The 20,680-nt window shown below is 49.8% G+C and overlaps 2 protein-coding genes across 2 annotated transcripts in view; one reads left to right on the top strand and one right to left on the bottom strand.

Annotated features, from left to right (window-relative positions):
• Nucleotides 1-2,735, bottom strand: part of fktn (fukutin) — a 3,266-nt gene extending 531 nt beyond the window's left edge. The window contains exons 1-9 of the mRNA XM_068574741.1: nucleotides 2,414-2,735; nucleotides 2,075-2,131; nucleotides 1,739-1,939; nucleotides 1,469-1,615; nucleotides 1,139-1,269; nucleotides 799-931; nucleotides 557-686; nucleotides 226-359; nucleotides 1-21 (exon numbers count right to left, since the gene is read on the bottom strand). The exon at nucleotides 1-21 is cut by the window's left edge and continues 104 nt beyond it. Coding sequence (XP_068430842.1) covers nucleotides 1-21; nucleotides 226-359; nucleotides 557-686; nucleotides 799-931; nucleotides 1,139-1,269; nucleotides 1,469-1,615; nucleotides 1,739-1,939; nucleotides 2,075-2,131; nucleotides 2,414-2,515 — 1,056 coding nt within the window. The 5' untranslated portion in view covers nucleotides 2,516-2,735. The remainder of the gene's footprint in view (nucleotides 22-225; nucleotides 360-556; nucleotides 687-798; nucleotides 932-1,138; nucleotides 1,270-1,468; nucleotides 1,616-1,738; nucleotides 1,940-2,074; nucleotides 2,132-2,413) is intronic.
• A 456-nt stretch (nucleotides 2,736-3,191) lies between these two features.
• On the top strand, nucleotides 3,192-20,171 carry apc (APC regulator of WNT signaling pathway). Its single transcript, XM_068574740.1, has 16 exons — nucleotides 3,192-3,530; nucleotides 7,559-7,714; nucleotides 9,472-9,559; nucleotides 10,247-10,430; nucleotides 10,607-10,715; nucleotides 10,813-10,926; nucleotides 11,042-11,104; nucleotides 11,370-11,420; nucleotides 11,530-11,616; nucleotides 11,823-12,201; nucleotides 12,390-12,485; nucleotides 12,612-12,751; nucleotides 12,838-12,915; nucleotides 13,146-13,262; nucleotides 13,486-13,700; nucleotides 13,961-20,171. Exons 2-16 carry the CDS (start codon nucleotides 7,580-7,582, stop codon nucleotides 19,092-19,094), a joined length of 6,990 nt encoding a protein of 2,329 aa, XP_068430841.1. The 5' UTR covers nucleotides 3,192-3,530; nucleotides 7,559-7,579; the 3' UTR covers nucleotides 19,095-20,171.
• Nucleotides 20,172-20,680: the final 509 nt, after the last annotated feature.

The following is a 20,680-nucleotide window of genomic DNA, read 5'->3' as shown; positions in this document are numbered from 1 at the left end:
AAGTTCCAGGCTGTCCTCCACCTTCAGAATAAAAAACAGGCTGTCAAAATAAAATACACACTTAGAATTCAGAAATGATTAATACCAAAATTTGACAAATACCATATTCAGAGTGAACATCTTAAAAACTAAATGTAATGCACAGCTAGTTTGTTTCAATTAAAAATTTCTAAAACAAAACTCAAAGTAGGCAGAAAGTTAATAAAATACGTTGAAAGTTTTAACCTTTCCAAACTTGTGTTTGAGTGACAGCCCAGAGTCTCTGAAGGCTGTGACGATGTCGGACCGGAAGTCCTCAACGAAGATGCCGATGTCGACGTCCCGACTGTACGAGATCACGCTGCACTGCCTGAACCAGCCTGCAGGGGACGCACGTTGCTCTTGAGTACAAAGGTTCCGTTTGGGTTCTAAGAAGCAGCTTAACAATAAACCTCATCACACATCAGGAGAGGCACACTCAGAAAATAGATAACGTTCCTACTGATCTGTTTAACTGTTCCACCAATATTCCTGCGTACCTTGAACCACATTCAGAGTGTTAACGTGTGATCTTTACCCAGACAGGTGCCGCTGCTCAGCCAGAAGGGGACATCCAGCTTAGCAAGCGTTCGAGCGGCCGAATGAAGCAACGACTTAACTTTCCTCCTGAAGTCCACGGCCTCCTGAGACGCGTCCTCGGGGTAGAGCTACACACGCACACAGCGGAGAGAGAGAGATTTATGTCTAAATCGTTTCCCTAAAATGTAAACAAATTAAAGGCCCTTTCACAATAAAAGCCCCGGCGTCGCCCGTACTGACCTGCAGGAAGTTGCGGGCGTCGCGGTAACGGCACTCCAAGAACCGAGCCCGCCGCTGTTCCGACAGGAAGCGGCTGACGTTGCGCGGGATTCGAACGTCGAGGCCGTCCAGGACCGTCAAGACCAGCTCCGGCCTGCAGGGGGCGCCGACGCCACAACAAACAAGTTAATGACCATTCAGAAGGGCAACAGCTGCCAAGACAGGAAGCAACTTACATTCCAAAATGAAACTCTTTTTTATCTGTCGATTAACAGAGAGGCTAACACTGATGCTAACAGAGAGGCTAACACTGTTGCTAACAGAGAGGCTAACACTAATGCTACATCTATATGTTACTCACCGGTCGTAGGATCCAGCATGGCGTCCGTAGTCCAGCAGCTTGAAGGGAGCGAAGCTTCGGTCCACGTTGGACTTAAAGCGCAGCGCTCCGTGCCACAGATAGTTTCCACTACGCTCATACAGGAACACCACCTGATAAATGTATTGATTAGAATCCACACCATCTGATCAATGTATTTAAATACTGGTATAAATAACTCTACATACATTTACAGGGAACATAAACAGCTGAAAGCTTAAACACAAAGTGAACTTGATGATGTAAAAGATGGCTGCCGGCAGGGCTGTTGTGTTGCTATGTGGTTGTTAGGTGTGATGTGGCCCCGCCCACCTGTATGACGTAACCGTGGAGACGGAACAGGAAGTGGAGCGGAATCTCCTCTCCTGATAGGTTGTCCAGACTGGCCAATCGCGGGTCTTCTCCTCGCAGCTCCAGCAGCTCGAAGCCTTTCTGCTCGGCAGCCAATAGGAAGCTGGGCTGAAAGACAAAACGCATTTTATTTCAAAATATTATACGCATTGAGCGGCTGGGGATAAAGTGATAAAGTTTCACATGTAAGACGTTAACTTTTACTTTGGGCCATGAACGCATCACACTCACCTCGTACTTCCACAGGTTGGCGTGCAGAGCAAAGGACGTGATTGGCCGGCCAGTGCACAGAAAGCTGCAATGCGGCTCGCGCACCATCCGATCCCGCTGCCGCAAAGCATCGTGGGAGAGCAGGGTTAGGGCGGCGGTGTCGGCGAGAAACAGCGGCAGCCGGAAGCGCTGCGCTAACCCGAGGAACTTCTTCACCGCTTGCTGGGGGGATGGAGAAGGGCAGTTACTATAGCAACAGCTACCAGAACAGGATGCGTTCAACTTGAAAAAAATAAGTCTTTTTCATCTGTCGATTATCAGCAAGGCTTAACAGTGATGCTAACACATACAACTCACCCATTGGAGGTCGTTAGCGGTGAGGTGACCTGTTTGGCTCAGGATGAAAGGGCCAGGCTGCAGAAGAAAGGCATGATGGGGAATCTGATAACTTTACTTATTAAATACCTGTTACATGATATTTGCCTTTATTATTTTTTTAAATATTGTATTATTGATAAATAATGGTGTTGACAAAAATCAAAGGAAAAAGTGTTAAAATCATTTGTATCTATCTCTTCCAGCAAATACTACAAACATGAGCCAGCGATTATAATATTGCTGTCTGTTAATAATAATTGATACGTATTGATTGTTCCAACAGTTGATCGATAGATGTGATTGGCTCCTTTTTCTCACCGTGCTGACGTACTTCCGGTAGTAATATAACTGGAACAGCAGAAACACGGAGCTGCTGATGATCAGCAGCGTCAAAACGGCCGTCCGGTTCACGCGAGGCATCCGGTAATACTGCACGGTGATCGGCTCCTCATGACACCCAAACCGGAGCGCTCAGGTCGTGATTAGCGGCGGATAAACCACACAACGGCGCAAAAAATACTGAGCTGTCCGCAGCGTCAAGAACCGGCGCCATCTTTAAATATTCGTAACCGCATCCAACTGAGACCTTCACAATAAAAGCCTGGGGAATACGTTCTTGTTGAAGTTGTCGGAAGTGAGAGCAACAATTTCCAACTTCACAATAAAGGTCCGGGTCGACCCATGAGTCTGATGATACATCTGCAGTTTTACTACTGACACTTCAACTATACGCAGTTACGAGTACATGTGTATTTTTTTACTACCGACACATTAACTAACTATACCAGGTTAATAGTACTTGTGTACTTTTACTACTTACTGAAACTTCAAATATATGCTGTTCAGTGTACATGTGTACTTTTACTACTGACACGATACGCAGTTAATACTAACATTACTTGTATACTTTTACAACTGATACTTTCACCACATAAAGCTGAGAATACTTGTGTACTTTTACTACTGATACTTTCACCACATAAAGCTGAGAATACTTGTGTACTTTTACTACTGATACTTTCACCGCATAAAGCTGAGAATACTGACACTTCAACTATCCGCAGTTAATAATACTCGTGTACTTTTACTACTGTTACTTTTACCATATTCTGCTGAGAATACTTGTGTACTTTGTACGCTTAACGCTGAGCCGTTCTACCACCCTCCTGTAACGGTGTATTGGTGGTAAAGGTACTTCTTGAAGCAGTACTTCTACACACACAGACACAAGATGGCGGACCGCAGCGGCAGCAGTTTCTCCACAACAATAAGGCCGAGTTAAACTTCTCCCGGACTTTGAGAAACACTTTTCCCGCCGTGACCGGAGACATGAGCGGCCTCCGCCGCGTCTGACGGCTCGGTTAACGGCCGCGGGAGTTCTCCGATGATGTTTCGTGAAACCGACGCCGTTTAAAGACACTTTGGAGCCGCCGAGGTAAGAAGCTGTTAGCTTAGCGTCAGGCTAACCGTTTGTTGTGGTTGCGTGTCGGTGGTTTACCGGTTCTGTGGACGGACCGTGGACGGATACCGGGTTTACCGAGGGCGGGGAAGAGAGGCCGGTGTTTGATGAGCCGACATGTCGCCGGTATTTCCGGATGTTTTATGAGTAAACGAGATAAAGGAGCGGCTCAGTGGAAGCAGTCATGTAATGTTGAGCTAACGGCTAACAGCTAATAGAGCTGCTGCAGAATGTATAGTATTATATGTGGTCATGTATCTCAGAAACACTGCAACTCCAACGTTACAGTACTACTGTAGTACTGCTAATTTACTGGAGGACCACTGTACTACTGTAATAGTACTACTGTAGTACTAATACGTACTACTCATGTACTGGAGGACCACTGTACTACTGCAGTACTACTATAGTACTACTACGTTCTGCTAATGTACTGGAAGACTACTGTAGTACTCCTACGTACTGCTAATGTACTGGACGGCTGTTACTGTACAGTACTACTGAAGTACCCCATAATACAACACGTACTACTGCAGTACGAATAGACTGCTACTGCACATTAAGTACTACTAAAGTGTTACTACAGTACTACTACAGAAGTACTACGGTAATACTGCATATTGTTTACTGTATGTTACTGCTACCATTGTAGCACTAGGAATACTGCTTACTGTTACTGCACTTGGTAATAGTGTTATTTTTACCAACAGCTTTACAAAGTGTTTTATTATACATACTACTTTGAATCAGTTAAGTACTACATTGTATATGATGTCATTAGTTAAGAACTTCCACTATGCCAGTGTTTGTTCCACATGTACTTATATTGTTGGAGAAAATAAGAGTACTTGTGCTCATAAATACTGATATTGGAGTAAAAGATGTCGATTTTGGTTTACATGTTTATCCAGTTAAACTTGTTTCATCCACTAAGGCATTTAGATGCTGAACAAGTAAACACAAACAGGAAACTGAAATTTACAAACAAAGAGCTGTTTTTATTTGTAATGTTGTTTTTCTGCAAAAATCTGGACTCTGTTTAAACTCTGACTCGACTAGACCTGGTTCTGGACTTGACTCGGACTTGGTGGTGTGGGTCTTTACTCGTCCACGGTCTCTCTGTCTCCTCAATGCAGCGAGAAGGAGCCGGATATCATGATGGTTGTAAAAACAACCAAATGCATCAGCAGCCTAAACTCTATCTATCTATCTATCTATCTATCTATCTATCTCTCTCTCTCTATCTCTCTCTCTCTCTCTCTCTCTCTCTCTCTCTCTCTCTCTCTCTCTCTCTCTCTATATATATATATATATATATATATATATATATATATATATATATATATATATATATATATATATATATATAATTTAAGTAGAAAAAAAATGCCCCTGCTTGCCAGATCAAATTCATGGTTTATCAATAAATGCAACTGATGTCTCAATGTAGGTCAACTGTATTGATCTCTCTGTCTGTCTCTCTCTTTCTCTCTCTCTGTCTCTCCCTGTGTCTCTGTCTCTCTCCAGATGTTTTCACATGAACATAAATTAGACATAAATTGTGAGCTGTTTAACTTCCTAACAGCTCTGAGCTCATTATTACACTTCATTAACACCATTATTATAAAATGATATTATTTGATTATCATTTTAAATTTATGAAGAAAAAGAAATATGACAAAGTAAAAGTCCAATGTTTAGTCTTGTCGCAGCAGTGAGGGTACGCACATTGGCTCTGTCCTGCAGAATAAACCACAGCAGTGGCGCTGGAATAAACCACGCCATTGAAGTACTCGTTTTGGGTGTTTGTTACCGTGGCAGCGCCTGAAGCATTTAGGTCAGTATGAAGAGTTCCCTCTGAAAGAAGAGTTTCCTCTGAAAGGACTCGCTCTCAGTGGAGCTGCTTTCTGTCAGGGATCCATTTTGTGTACTTGTTGTTTTGTTTATGTCGTTAAAACGTTCACAACGTTAAATAAGAGTTGAACTGAGAGAAGGAGTCCTGCTCCTCTTTAGAACCAGAACCACCAGGACTTGAAGTAGAACCAGAGCTATCAGGACTAGAAGTAGAACCACTAGGACTAGAAGCAGAATCAGAACCATTAGGACTACATGTGGAACCAGAACCACCAGGACTAGAAGTAGAACTAAAACCACCGGGACTAGAAGCAGAACCATCAGGACAACAACCAGAACCACCATGACTAGAATCATAACTAGAACACATCTTTAGTGCAGACGAGGATTTCATAATAGATGAGTAAATAACTCATCTATTATGACATCTTCCTCCTCTCCTCTGTTGGTCTCAGGTGAAATAAATCATGATGTCATAGTTTCACTGACCAGCTCAGAATTTAATGTTTTTTTACACAATCTGATTAAAGTAAACGTTTTATTTGTGGAGAGATTTTATAAATAAATGTATATCTATATTTACATGCATATCTATATATACGTGTGTGTGTGTGTGTGTGTGTGTGTGTGTGTGTGTGTGTGTGTGTGTGTGTGTGTGTGTGTGTGTGTGTGTGTGTGTGTGTGTGTGTGACACGCACGCGCGCTTGCATGTAACTCACGCACGCGCATGTAACTCAGCCAGTCTGCCTGCAGCAACTGCAGCAAAGCATTCTGGGAGCGGGAGGAGGGAGAGGCAGCCTCTTCTCCTCTTACCCCCCTTCCTCCCTCCTCACTGTCTCTGCCTCCTGATTGGCTGCTGGTTTGCCCAGCTGACCGCCCTCTGTCAGACAGAAAGAGAGAGAGCGAGAGAGAGACAGGGTGGGTGATGGAAGCTACAGCGATGGGGTGAGCTGCCATTTTCTGTTTCTCAATCAGAATCTATTCTTCCTTTTATTCATCCGTCCTCTTGTCTTTGTTTGTATTCTCATGTCAAAGGGATTATTGAGAGAGAGAGAGAGAGAGAGAGGAAGGGGGGGGGGGGGTAAGGAGGGGGAGAGGGGGGATGAAGGATAAGCGGGAGGTTGTTCCTTTCTTCTCTCATTGTCTGCTCTCTGTGTGGGTTTTTCTTCTTCTTTGGTGGGTTTGATTTGCACTGTCTATTTCCTGTAATGGAGGAGAGAGGGAGGAGGTGGAGGAGGAAGAGGAGGAGGAGGAGGCGGCAGAGAGGATGGAGAGAGGATGGAGAGAAAATGGCCGACCGGTGATGGAGGCAGAGAGAGGAAATACAAGAAGGATGATGGTGGTGATGATGATGATGATGAGAGGATAGGCCGTCTTCTATTGTCTTCTATTGTTCCAGCTAATCCAGGATTAGACTGATCACTGTGTTTGATCATCTGAATGCTTTATTGATTAATTATTGATGGAGAGAGATGTGAGGTAGTTGTAGATCTCTGTACATGACATGTAGTACTGTGTAGTTGACATGTAGTACTGTGCAGTTGACATGCAGTACTCTGTACATGACATTTACTATTATGACTAAACTGCAGTGCTGTGGTACTTCATTGATAAAGTACTGCTTATTAAACTGCAGTGTTGTACTACGACAGTGTGTATTTTATGTGTGTTGTGATCAGTTGGTGAATCATGTGACAGTCAAACAGTGACATCAGTGTTTGTAACAGAGAGGAAATATCACATGATGCTGAGACACACACACACACACACACACACACACACACACACACACACACAAACACACTCTCTTGTGTGTGACAGAGGCTTCTCTGTAGTATGATTTAAAAAACAAGTTAATGCATGCAGAGAGGGAACACTCATTCTATAAAACAAGGGGCGTCATGCCTGAGATGTGGTTCTCTCCTTCCTTCTGATTGGCCCCTCGAGCTTCAATCAGCTGCTCCGTAACACGACAGACAAAACATCAAATACAGCGTCAGCCGTCTCTGTGCTGCTGAGCGGCGCCACAGTACTGCAGTCTGACAGTACTACTGTGTCACAGTCTAACAGTACTACAGTCTAACAGTAATACAGTCTAACAGAAGTACTACAGTGTAATTGTACCTGATGATTCTGCTGGTTCTCTGCAGGTCACTCGTGGTTCCTCCAACATGGCGGCAGCGTCTTACGACCAGCTGCTGAGACAGGTGGAGGTGTTAAAGATGGAGAACTCCAACTTGCGACAGGAGCTGCAGGACAACTCCAACCACTTGACGCACCTGGAGAGTGAGGCTTCCAGCATGAAGGTCAGTACTCAGTACTGTCCTCAGGATACTCCATACTGTACCCAGGATACTCAAGTACTGTACTGAAGATACTCAAGTTCTGTACTCAAGTACTGCCCTTAGTACTATGAAATGACTTACTCACATAGTACTATGAAACTACTGACTCACATAGTACTATGAAACTACTGACTGAGGAACGTGAGTAGATCTCCTAAGTGTCGCTGTCGTATAAACTTAGTCATTGACCTTTGAGGACGACGAAGGACACAAAATGGAGGTCATTCCTTGAATTACTGTTTATGTTCTGCACAACAATTGAGACATTCACACAGAACCCGCAAAGGAACACAAGCATGAATGTTTTCCAGCAGAGAGGAGAGGGGACCAGGAAACGAAGAGAGACGTGTGCAGCTAATCTACTTCCTGTTTACCTGCTAATCTACTTCCTGTTTACCTGCTAATCTGCTTCCTGTTTACATCGGGGCACGGAGGCCCAGTGTACTGATGAGTAGTCATGTGACGCTCGTTCAAGGAGGAAATCACTGAGGAGAACAATGCTGAATGTAGTAGAATGTATACTCAGTCCCTTTCTCTCTCTCCGTCATAAATTCAGTCTCTATATGTCTCTCTCTGTCATACAAACTCAGTGTTTCTTCCTCTCTCTCTGTCATATACTTTCAGTCTCTCTCTCTCTCTCTCTCTCTCTCTCTCTCTCTCTCTCTCTCTCTCTCTCTCTCTCTCTCTCTCTCTCTCTCTCTCTCTGTGTCAAATTAACTCAGTCTCTCTCTGTGTCACATAAACTCAGTCTATCTCTTTCTCTTGCTCTCTCATATAAACTCAGTGTCTCTCTCTCTCTTCGACCCAGAATAGACTCTATTTTCCACCAATCAGGTGCTGTCCTGAGTTTCAGCATGAGCTCCCTGTTGTTGGTCAGAGTGAGATGTTTGTCTGTTTGAGGATCTCTGGTTTTCCACAGAGGACTCCGGAAACCCGCCAGAGTGAGCAGTCTGTCGTCTCTTCTTCTCTGTCGCCTCTTTACTTCTTGTTGTTCTGTTGTTTTACATTTCTTTCATTTCTCTGTCTGTTCATTCTGTTCATTCCTTTCTTTCCGCTCCGTTCTTTGTATTTTATGTTTTTGGTAAAAAAAAATAAAAATAAAAAAAAAATATATATATATATATATATATTTAATTTGATCTCTTCTGCTTTAACTTTCACATTTTCTTCCTTTTCAGTTTGATTTTTACTATTTATTTAGTTCCTCTTCTGTATCTTCTGGTCCTTATTTAGTTTCAGTTATTTTGGTTTAAATCTTTTTTCCTTCTCTTGTCATTCGTCTTCTCTCCGTTGATCGTTTTCTGTTCGGTTTGATCTTCACGTCTCTGTGTTTGTTGTCTTTTCACTCATAGTTTTATTGTTCTTTATTGTCCTTCCTTCCTCTCTGAACTCACACTCGTTTCCCGTTTCCCGTTTCCTGTTTCCTGTTTACTGTCGATGAGCAGAACCCACACATGCACAGTGTGAAAAGTGTTAGTTTCCATCATGTCGCTGTATGGGCGCTGCCGCTTCATCGTGGTGAGAGGATTTAAACTGGACGAGAGACAGACAGCGATAGAGAAAGAGAGACATTCATCTCATTGTGATTGATAATGTGTTAATATTGTGTTAATAATGTGTTAATGTGATGGATGTTTGTCATGGGGGCTTGCTGTAAAGCCTCTCCGGCAGCAGAATAACACTGAGATGCTTTTATTTTCTTAACTCGTGTAAAACAGGAAGTGCTGAAGCAGCTGCAGGGCACCATAGAAGAAGAGTCTGGAGAGGCGTCTGGTTCTCAGCTAGAGCTCATCGAACGCCTGAAAGGTACACACGCACGCACACACGAACACGCTAACTCACAAACACACATGCACACAGAGAGACACACACACACACTCGGGGTGTCACAATACCAAAAATTAAAAACTCGGTGCCAATACCAGTAAAATAACACGATTCTCGATACCAATTTCGATATCATGATAGAAAAAGATTTCATATACTTGAACTTGAAACATGAACTTCTTTATTAAAATATTTGAAAAACACCCGACCGTTTGCTGCACCACACTTCACTGAAAGTTTTAGTTTACGTTTCAGATTTAGAATTAGCTAAGGAGTGAGTCCTCCCGCGTCCTTTTCATATCTGTTGAGTTGCGCATGCCCAGAACTGATGGTGACTGGGTCCACCCACTTACTGTCAGAGAGAAAGGGCGAGAGAGAGGGAGAGGGCAAGGGCAGGCAAGCAACAGACACGCAAGCGCAGTTTAAAGCTTCAAGAACAAGCAGGTTTTGCTCACGCGAGAGGGACTTTGCCAACAGCCGGCATCGACGCTCACAGTACTTACGGTACTTCAAAAAAGTAGACACCGTCTGTGTTTTGATATTTTAGTATCAAAAGGTACCGTAAGTATCGGTTCGCGTGACATCCCTATCACACACACAGAGACACACGAAATAACACACACATAAACGCACACACCCAACCTGATGTGTGTGTCTCTCCTGCAGAGATGAGTCTGGAGTCTGCAGGCTTTAAGGCCCGGGCGAGGCCTCCTCTTCCTCCTTCGTCGTCCTCCTCGTCCTCGTCGAGCTCTGGAGCTCCAGGCTCCTCGAGCGCTGGCATCCCCAGGAGAGGGCTGGCGTCTGCGGGCCGAGAGCATGACCGCTGCCTGGACGAGCTGGAGAAGGAGAGGTATTGCCAAGGACTACTATTACTGCCAAGTACTACTAGCACTGCTGAGAGTAGTGCTATTAGTACTAGTAAATATACTTCAATACTAGTGACATACTCTCTTTTGCTCTCATTTTCTCTCTTCCTTTCTCTCTCTCTTTCTTTCCCTGCTCTATGATTGGCTGCCCCTCCTTCAGGGCCCTGCTATTGGCTGAGCTGGAGAAGGAGGAGAAGGAGAAGGACTGGTACTACGCTCAGCTGCAGAATCTCACGAAGAGGATCGACAGTCTGCCGCTCACCGAGAACGTAAATACTCTTTTTCACTGTTGTTCTGAAACACTACATTACCCATGACCCCCGGCTGCTCTGCTGGAGCCCTTTGTGACGGCAGTGTCTGCATCAGTTCACTCTGCAGACGGACATGAGCCGTCGGCAGCTGGAGTTTGAGGCCCGTCAGATCCGCTCTGCCATGGAGGAGCAGCTGGGCTCCTGCCAGGAGATGGAGAGGAGAGCACAGGTGAGCTCACCTGTCTGACCCGTCACCTGCAGGCCGGTCCGCTGTCTGACCCTGTCACCTGCAGGCCGATAACTGACTCAGGCCAAGATGTGACCGTGTGTGTGTTTCTTCTCAGGACCGCGTGTCTCGTATCCAGCAGATTGATAAGGACGTCCTGCGACTGGGAGCCCGACTGCAGGTGAGCTCACCTGTTCTCTGATTTAAACACTGGAGGTCATCATTATTTAACGCAGAATTTACAGAATATTTTTAAAATAAAATGCAACTATTTTATTTTTAATGATCAAAAGTAGAAAAAAGCTTTTTTATATTTAAAAATAAAAAGTCTATTTTTAAATATAAAAAAGCTTTTTTCTACTTTTGATAATTTTTCAGATGATAAAGAAACCGTTCAGTCGTGTTTTACGTTCACTGTGAAAGAATTGAACTCTCTCTCTCTCCAGGTGGAGGAAACTCCGGGGGCGAGCGACAGCAGTGGATTAGCCGTAGCTCAGGTGAGCGCTCTTTGTCCTTTTATTCCTTTTCGTCGCCTTGACTTTGTCGTTTTTATTTTTTCCATCTTGTTCTAACATTTGTTGTTGTTGTTGTTGTTTCCTTCTCCAGAGCTCCGGCAGTCGGTTGGACCACGAGCCGGCCAACGAGACGAACTACTCTGTGCCTCGACGAATCACCAGCCACCTCGGAACCAAGGTTATTAATCTGCCTAGCAACACCCCCACAAACACTTGTAGCCCTCCCCCAATTTGTCGCCCCCTGCAGGCGGAGATAGTGTACAGTGTAATAACTTATTTATGTCGCCCCCTATAGGTGGAGATGGTGTAATAAGTTATATATGTCGCCCCTTAAAGGTGGAGATGGCGTATAGTGTAATAAGTTATATATGTCGCCCCTTGCAGGTGGAGATGGTGTACAGTCTCCTGTCGATGTTGGGGACTCACGATAAAGACGACATGTCGCGCACGCTGCTCGCCATGTCGAGCTCGCAGGACTCGTGCATCGCCATGCGTCAGTCCGGCTGCCTGCCGCTGCTCATCCAGCTGCTGCACGGCAACGACAAGGACTCGCTGCTGCTCGGCAACTCGCGCGGCAGCAAAGAGGCGCGGGCGCGTGCGTCGGCGGCGCTGCACAACATCGTCCACAGCCAGCCCGACGACAAGCGGGGACGCAGGGAGATCCGGGTGCTCCACCTGCTGGAGCAGGTGCGCCACTACTGCGAGGAGTGCTGGAGCTGGCAGGAAAACCACGAGAGGGGCGTCGACCAGGAGGACAACCCCAGTGAGTGATCAGGAGCACGCTAACCAGCAAGCAAACTAGCACTTTAACTCGTAAGCTAACTAGCTAGCTAAGGAGCACACTTACTAGCAGACAGGTGGTCACTTTGTGTTAAAAAGAGCTAACAGAAAAGGTGTCTGTATACATACTGTGTACATACTGTGTATAAATACTGTGTTCTGTGTCTTCAGTGCCGTCTCCAGTGGAGCATCAGATCTGTCCGGCCGTCTGCGTCCTCATGAAACTTTCCTTTGACGAAGAACATCGACACGCCATGAACGAACTGGGTCAGTGAGATTGGTTTACTGGTTTAATGTTTCTCTGATGGTTTACTTGTTTGATATTTGACTGGTTTAACGCTCCTCTGACTGGTTTCCTGCGCTCTCTGCCTCGTGGGTTGTTGTTCCCTGCAGGCGGTCTGCAGGCGGTGGCTGAGCTGCTGCAGGTGGATTGCGAGATGTTCGGTCTGAGCAGCGATCACTACAGCGTCACCCTGAGGCGATACGCCGGCATGGCACTCACCAACCTCACCTTCGGAGACGTAGCCAATAAGGTGGGGGGACACTCACACACACACACACACTCACACACTCCACTGACTCGGACACCAATCACATTGTGTTGTTGTTTTCCCATCAGGCTACGCTGTGCTCCATGAAGGGCTGCATGAGAGCGATGGTCGCTCAGCTGAAGTCTGACAGTGAAGACCTGCAGCAGGTACAATCACCTGCCTTCTTGTTGTTTTAGCTTTCTGTTAGCATCTCTTGTGTTAGCTTTCTGTTAGCATCTCTTATATTAGCGGGTCGGGTAAATCAGCTGTAAAATACACTAGAAACAATGATCAATCATCCAATCTGTTTCTCTCTTATGTCTCTTATGCATTTAAACCCTGAAACATGTCCGAACACAAGAGGAAAGTCATATCGCTGTTATCTCATTCTCTCTAGGTGATAGCGAGCGTGTTGAGGAATTTGTCCTGGCGCGCCGACGTCAACAGCAAGAAAACGCTGCGTGAGGTCGGCAGCGTGCGTGCGTTGACGGGCTGCGCCCTCGAGGTCCAGAAGGTTAATGAAGCCTCTTTTATTCTGTGATCGTGCTCTAAATTTTCAAAATAAAAGTCTTGCTCCTCTCTGGAAACGGAACCCTCATGACTAGAAGTAGAGATAACTGTCTTTATTTATTATGACAGGAATGATAGAGAAGAAACTATTTTTTGGGGGGTTAAATGTTATTATTCTGAAATCTCCAGTTCTTCTGTAGTTTTTCAGTTCGGTTCTTCTTCTTCAGGAGTCGACTCTGAAGTCCGTCCTGAGCGCGCTCTGGAACTTGTCGGCTCACTGCACGGAGAACAAGGCGGATATCTGCGCAGTGGACGGCGCTCTGGCGTTCCTAGTGGGAACGCTGACGCACCGCAGCCACACCAACACGCTCGCCATCATCGAGAGCGGCGGCGGCATCCTGCGGAACGTCTCCAGCCTCATCGCCACCAACGAAGCCCACAGGTAAACAACAAGTAAACAACCTGTAACCTCTGCTTTTAGACCTTGTAAAGTTAGGAGGAGCTAGTAACGTTAGCAATGACCAATGAGTCCTGGTTGAAGGTAAATGATAACATTCTCATGTTGCGTTCAGGGGTAATAGTAAAATGTAGCGTTCGTGATGAACTAGAATAAATCCAGACGTTTGAAGATGTTTTTTCATAACATTCACTTTGTGGATTAAATGATGAAACTCTCTCTTCTCCATGTGTGTTGTCTTGCAGGCAGATCCTGCGTGAGCACGGCTGCCTGCCGACGCTGCTGCAGCACCTAAAGTCCCACAGTCTGACCATCGTGTCCAACGCCTGCGGGACGCTCTGGAATCTGTCCGCCAGGGACGCCAAAGACCAGGAGGCATTGTGGGAGCTGGGCGCCGTCGGCATGCTGCGCAACCTCATCCACTCGCGGCACAAGATGATCGCCATGGGCAGTGCTGCCGCCCTGCGCAACCTAATGGCCAACCGGCCAGCGCGCTACAAGGACGCTAGCGTGGTGTCGCCGGGCGCCGGCGCCCCGTCGCTGCACGCCCGCAAGCAGAAGGCTCTGTTCGAGGAGCTGGACGCGCAGCAGCTGTCGGAGACCTTCGACAACATTGACAACCTGAGCCCCAAGGCGGCGCACAGGAAGGGGCGGGGCTGCAACGGCGCCGGAGGAGCCGGTGGAGGCAACGCGCCGCGCTCCTACGCCAACACCCCGGTGCTGTCCAGCCCGAAGACCGGAGATGGTTCCAAGAGGACGGCCGAGGAGGCGGCGGTGGCGGCATACGCACGGCCGGTGTTCCCGCCCAGCGTGCGCGCGTCCAGCGACAGCCTCAACAGCGTCACGAGCGCTGACGGCTACGGCAACCGCGGCAAGACGAAGCCGTCGGCGGAGCCGTTCTACTCGTCTGATGAGAACGCGGCCAACAAGTGCTGCGTCTACAGGAAGTACCCAGCTGACCTGGCGCACAAGATCCGCAGCGCCAACCACATGGCGGACGATGACGGTGGCGAGTTGGACACACCCATCAACTACAGCCTGAAGTACTCTGACGAGCAGCTGAACTCTGGCCGGCAAAGCCCGAGTCACCGCGGTGGCATCGAGAGCGACGAGGACGATGAGCTGGACGGCCGGTTGAGGAGGAGGAGGAACGACGGCGGTGACACGGCACCCGGCAGCCGCTCAGCGTCCGCCCCGCAGGCTCGTTACGCCGCCGCCAACACTTCCGGCTACAGCGGCGACTCGGCAATCGAGCAGCCAATCGACTACAGCCTGAAGTACGGTGCCGGCGGCGACGCCGCCCGCAAGCCAATGTTCAAGCAGGAGGAAGCTGCCGCCCCCTCGGGCCCGCCTCCGCCGTCGTCTTCGTCCAGCAAGCTCCGCCCCCCTGCGCCCACAGCCAATCGGACGGCGCCAAAAGCCAACCAGGAGTCGACACAGACGTACTGCGTGGAGGACACGCCCATCTGCTTCTCCAGAGGCAGCTCGCTCTCCTCGTTGTCGTCGGAGGATGAGGAGGAAGACGGCGATGTCATCGGTAGAAAGAGGAGAAGCGGGCGCGGCGGCGGCAACGAGTACCCGACGCTTCCCGTCGGCGACAAAGACGCACACGAGCAGCAGCGGCAGCAGAAAGAGGCGGAGAGTCAGACCGCCACTGCCGCCGCCGCAGCAGCTGCAGCCGCCGCCGCCGGTGCTCCGTCTTCACGAGGACGACGAGGTCACCACCACCACGGCCACAACCACCACCACCACCACCACCACGTGGCGACGTCGTCTGGCGCCCGGACCCCCAAGAGCCCGCCGGAGCAGCCGTACGCTCAGGAGACACCGCTGATGTTCAGTCGCTGCACGTCGGTCAGCTCGCTCGACAGCTTCTCCACGTCGTCCATCGCCAGCTCCGTGCGCTCCAGCGAGCCGTGCAGCGGCATGCCGAGCGGCGTGGTCAGCCCCAGCGACCTGCCCGACAGCCCGGGACAGACCATGCCGCCGAGCCGCGCTAAGACGCCACCGCCGCCAATGCTGCTGCTGCCGCCGCCACCGCCGGCGACGCAGAGCACCAAGGACGAGGAGAAGAGCAAGAAGAAGAAGAAGAAGGACGAGGAGGAGAGCAGCGCCGACGTGCTGCTGCACTTTGCCACCGAGAGCACGCCGCACGGCTTCTCCCGGGCGTCCAGTCTGAGCGCACTCAGTCTGGACGAGCCGTACATTGCCGCCGAAATGAGGGGGGGGAAGCAGGAGGAGGAAAAGGAGGGAGGCAACGAGGAGAGGAAGGTCGAGGAGGAGGGGGCGGAACCGATCCTCGACGAGTCTGACGACGATGACGACATCGAGATCCTGGAGGCATGCATCAACATGGCCATGCCCAAGTCATCGCGGAAACCAAAGAAGCAGCAACCGCCGGCGCCACAAAGGAAACCCAGCCAGCTCCCCGTTTACAAGCTTCACCCACCTCAAGGGCGGGGCCAATCGCAGCAGAGGAAGGACGCACCTCCGCCACCGTCGGAGGAGGTGCCGAGAGTTTACTGCGTGGAAGGAACGCCGCTCAACTTCTCCACCGCCACCTCGCTCAGCGACCTCACCATCGATTCGCCGCCCAACGAGGAGGCCGCCGCCGCCGCCGCCGCGCCCATACCCCCGCCCACCTCTGCCCATAGAAGGGGGCCGGGGCTACCCGAGGGCGAGAACGGAGACGACATCCTCGCCGAGTGCATCAGCGCCGCCATGCCAAAAGCTAAGCCCAGAAAACCAATCAGAGCGTCGGTGAACAGCGAGCACCACCAAGCCCCGCCTCTTCCTCCTCAGGCCCCGCCCCCTCTCTACCTGCAGCAGCAGCAGCAGCAGAAGAAGAAGCCAACGTCGCCGGTGAAGCCAATGCCCCAGCGCGCGCCGTACGGCGCCGCCGCCAAAGCGAAGCCGGGCTTCACCTTTGACTCGCCGCACCACTACACGCCCATCGAGGGAACGCCGTGCTGCTTCTCGCGCAACGACTCGTTGAGCTCACTTGACTTCGACGAGGACGAGGGCGGCGAGAAGGACGAGGAGAGGAAGGCGACAAAGGAGGAGGAAGGCAGGAAGAGGAAGCAACAGACGGCGGCGGTTTTCCCTCGAACAAAACCCGCCGCTGCACCCAACGCCACGGCGTCAGACGAGAAGCAGAAGTTCTCCATTGAGGACACACCCGTCTGCTTCTCCAGGAACTCGTCGCTTAGCTCGCTGAGCGACATCGACCAGGAGAACAACAACAAAGAGTTTGCGCCGCCGCCGCCGCCGGCCGAGCAGAAAGACGCCGGCAAGGCGGCCGTGAAGTCTCCGCCTCCTCCCGCGCAGGACGAGCTGAAGCCCCGCCCCCCTGCGGCGAGCTGCTATGCCCCCATCGCGTTCCACGTGGAGGACACGCCCGTCTGCTTCTCCAGGAACTCATCGCTCAGCTCGCTGAGCATCGACTCGGAGGATGACCTGCTGCAGGAGTGCATCAGCTCCGCCATGCCCAAGAAGAAGAAAAAGGCCGCTGCCGCCGTGGCCACGCCCCTCCCCGGTTCCAAAGCTGAAGACGACATTTTGGCCGAGGAGGAGCCTTCGGATGCGCCGAGAAGCCCTGCTTCTCCTGATTCAGAGACGTTTGATTGGAAGGCGATCCAGGAAGGCGCCAACTCCATCGTCAGCAGCCTCAACGCCGCTGCCGCCGCCGCGCCACTGTCACGTCAGCCATCGTCCGACTCCGACTCAGTTCTCTCCCTGAAGTCCGTCGGCTCGCCGTTCCGCCTGCCGAAAGCCAATAACAACGCAGAAGAAGAGGTTGTTGAAGACGACGACGAAGAAGAAGACGTGGAGGAGAAGGAGGAGGAGGCGGCAGCAGCGGCGATGAAGCGAGGGGCTCGGATCCTGAAGGCCGGAGAGCGCACCACGCTGGAGGCCAAGAAGAAGAAAAAGGAGGAAGAGGAGGAGGAAGAGGCAGCGAAGGCGTTGAGAGGCGGGAAGAAGGTTTACAGGAGTCTGATCACCGGGAAGCTGAGGGCGGAGCCAGCTGCCAGGGGACGAAGCAAGCCCAGAGCAGCAGCCGCGGCCAAAGCGCCGGGAAGCGCCGATGGCACCGACAGAGGAGGTGGATCCTCCCGGGACTCCACGCCGTCTCGCTGCTCCACGGCAGCCAATCAGAAAGGAGGGAAGCTGCTGCAGATGCCGCAACGCACGGCGTCCCCGGGAAGCGCGTCGTCATCGTCATCCTCGGCCTCTAGACCGGCCAAACCCAGCGGGGCAGCGAGGAGCGGCGGCGGCATCCCGAGGAGCGAGTCGGCCTCGAGGGTCGGCGGCTCCACGGCGGCCAAGAAGCAGAAGGCGGAGCCAGAGAGGCCGGCGCCAGAGAAGCCGGCACCAGAGAAGCCGGCGCTTGTCCGCCAGTCGACCTTTATCAAAGAAGCGCCGAGTCCGACACTGAAGAGGAAGCTGGAGGAGTCGGCCGCGGCGGCTGCGACGGCGTCTGAGTCAGCATCCAGCCCGGAGACACCGCTACCGCCGGCGACCCGAAGGCACGACGCCAACCGCTCGCACTCCGAGAGCCCGTCGCGCCCGCAGGAAGCAACGTCGTCGCGGTTCAGCCGCACTGGCACCTGGAAGCGGGAGAGCAGCAGCGCCGGCGCCGGAGGAGGAGGATCCGGGGGCTCAAGCAGCAGTAAGCACTCCACGTCGCTGCCGCGCGTCGGCACGTGGAAACGGACGGGGAGCTCGTCCTCGGTGCTGTCGGCGTCGTCGGAGTCCAGTGAGAAGGGGCGGAGCGAAGAGGAGAGCGGCGTGCGGGCGAAGGGAACGTGGAGGAAGGCGAAGAGCGGTGGCGGCGGCGACGCATCAGCCGGGCGCGTCTCCGACAAGTCGGAAGACGTGTGGGTCCGTCTGGAGGATTGTCCCGTCAACAACCCACGCTCCTCCTCCTCCTGCTCCGCTCGCTCGCCCACCGCCAACGCGCCGCCTGTCATCGACAGTCCGACGCCCTCCAAGATCCCCTCCTCCTCCTCTTCCTCCAACCTCAACCTGCGCCGGAGCTGCGAAAGCCTCGACGACAAGCCGCCGCCTGAACGGCCACAACAACAACAACCGCAGCAGCAGCAGCAGCGCGGGCAGCAGAGGAGCGGCGCCGTGGCAGCTCGTGTCAGCCCCTTCAACTACACGCCGAGCCCGAGGAAGAGCAACACCGAGGTCACAGCCACCCCCACGCCGCCCACCACCACCACCACCACCTCGTCGTCAACCTCGTCGTCCACGACCCCCACACGACCTTCGCTCATCCCGACCCCCGTCACCAAAAAGCGGGAGCCGAAGGGCGGAGAGGGCGGCGGCGGCGGCAGCGGCGGAGAGCGCGGCTCGTACATCGTGACGTCAGTGTAGGAAAACCACAGTGCGTGGTTTGACATAAAATGGCCGCCGCAGTCGTGACAGTTGTCAAGAATCGGAGGAGATGTAAATAAGAGGAAGAAATGTCCGAAAGTGTTTGTTTGTGAACTGAACTGTGCAGGAAGTGAGTCTGTATTTAAGTGCTAGCCCCGCCCCCTCACCCCTCTCCACTCCTCCCATTGGCTCCTCTCACAGTCAAAGCGGCTCTTCATTCAACGAGAGAGAAACTTAAAAAAAACTTTTTATGTTTTTATACCACTAAAATGATGAGTAGCGCTTAGCTCTGCCCCTCTGCCTGTGATCCTGCATGGCCCCGACCCCTTAACATGACAGTTACCATGGTGATATAACGATGATGATGATGATGATGATGATGTTTCTGCTAGCTGTAGCGTTTAAAGACTGTTCTGCTCTTTGGGAAGTTTTCATGTTTTTTTTTTGTTTTTTTTTTCAAGGAGTTTGGTTCTGAAGAAACAAAAAGATGTTTTCTCTCCTGTCGTCGGGTAGAAATTAATTTATTCTCTCCGTGTGGAGACGGTTCAGTTCAACACGTCGAATGTGAAGCGGTTTGAGATGAGAGATTCAGATTTTAAATAATCCGAGAAACGTTGGTTTGTTATTGGATTGTCAATAAAAGTTTAAACGTTATTTAAGAATAAACTTTAACGTTCAGCAGCTGCAGTCGTTTGAACCTCACTCGTCTTTTATTCCAGAGCAGGAAAGTATCCGCCAGAGAGACGTCGAGATTACAATCACTCTGGTTTCATCCTGATTCTGAAGGAAACGTTTTGTTTCCGTTCTTGAACTTTTTAAGAAGTTGACCGCTGGCTGAAACCTTCCCGCTCCGCCGGAAAAACAAATAACACTGTACAACGTAAGTTATTGCTGTAAAACCTTAAAAACCTTTTAACTTTGAAGCACATAATTTAAAGTAAAAAAAAAAAACTTTTTGCCAAAAAAAGAAAATAGGAACGGACGTTTCCAAGACGTCTTCACACTTGCTGGAGGAGACACAACGTGCTGGTGAAATGTTAAACATTATGATCAATAAAATCTACATTTTAGGTGCAATACTGTCTGTTTGTTTTGTTTTGATCGTAGAAAAGATAGATTTGTCACTTTGATTGATTTGAAGATCAGAATAAGTAAATCTGAAGATTATTTATCGAGCAATTTTAGCATCTACTTTCATAAACGCATATGTATTATTATTATCATTATTATTATATTATTATAATATTAGTAGTAGTAGTATGTTGTATTTTCTCAGTTAAACTATACTGCAGCTAATGTTTAAGTTACTGAAGTTACTGTTTCAGAATCAAGTCACATGATGAAGAAGAAGTTGTCAGTGTAAACCTTTAATACTATAATCCATTAATACCTGTACACACACAATCCCACAATGCAATGCTCTAAATGTGTTCTGTGTGCATGTGAGGGTTCTTTGCAGTAATATGAATAGTTTATTTATACTGCAACTCAAAGGGATTAAAACAACATTTATATTTTCCACATATATAACCTATTTGTATTTAGTGCCTTCATCTTCAGACTCTTATTTTGACACCGGAATCAAA

This window comes from Clinocottus analis, unplaced genomic scaffold (genome assembly GCF_023055335.1).
Source record: "Clinocottus analis isolate CAN_PGR_092001 unplaced genomic scaffold, fCliAna1.0.p SCAF_13, whole genome shotgun sequence".
Classification (NCBI taxonomy): Eukaryota; Metazoa; Chordata; class Actinopteri; order Perciformes; family Cottidae; genus Clinocottus; species Clinocottus analis.
The sequence above is the reverse complement of the archived record's forward strand: the minus strand, read 5'-3'. Positions and strand labels throughout refer to the sequence as shown.

Bases quoted from the DNA above. Each gene is read 5' to 3' on its own strand.
- apc (XM_068574740.1), top strand. From the start codon at position 7,580: ATGGCGGCAGCGTCTTACGACCAGCTGCTGAGACAGGTGGAGGTGTTA. The intron at 10,431-10,606 runs GTATTGCCAAGG...CCCCTCCTTCAG, and splicing joins GACGAGCTGGAGAAGGAGAG to GGCCCTGCTATTGGCTGAGC. The intron at 11,421-11,529 runs GTGAGCGCTCTT...TTCCTTCTCCAG, and splicing joins GTGGATTAGCCGTAGCTCAG to AGCTCCGGCAGTCGGTTGGA.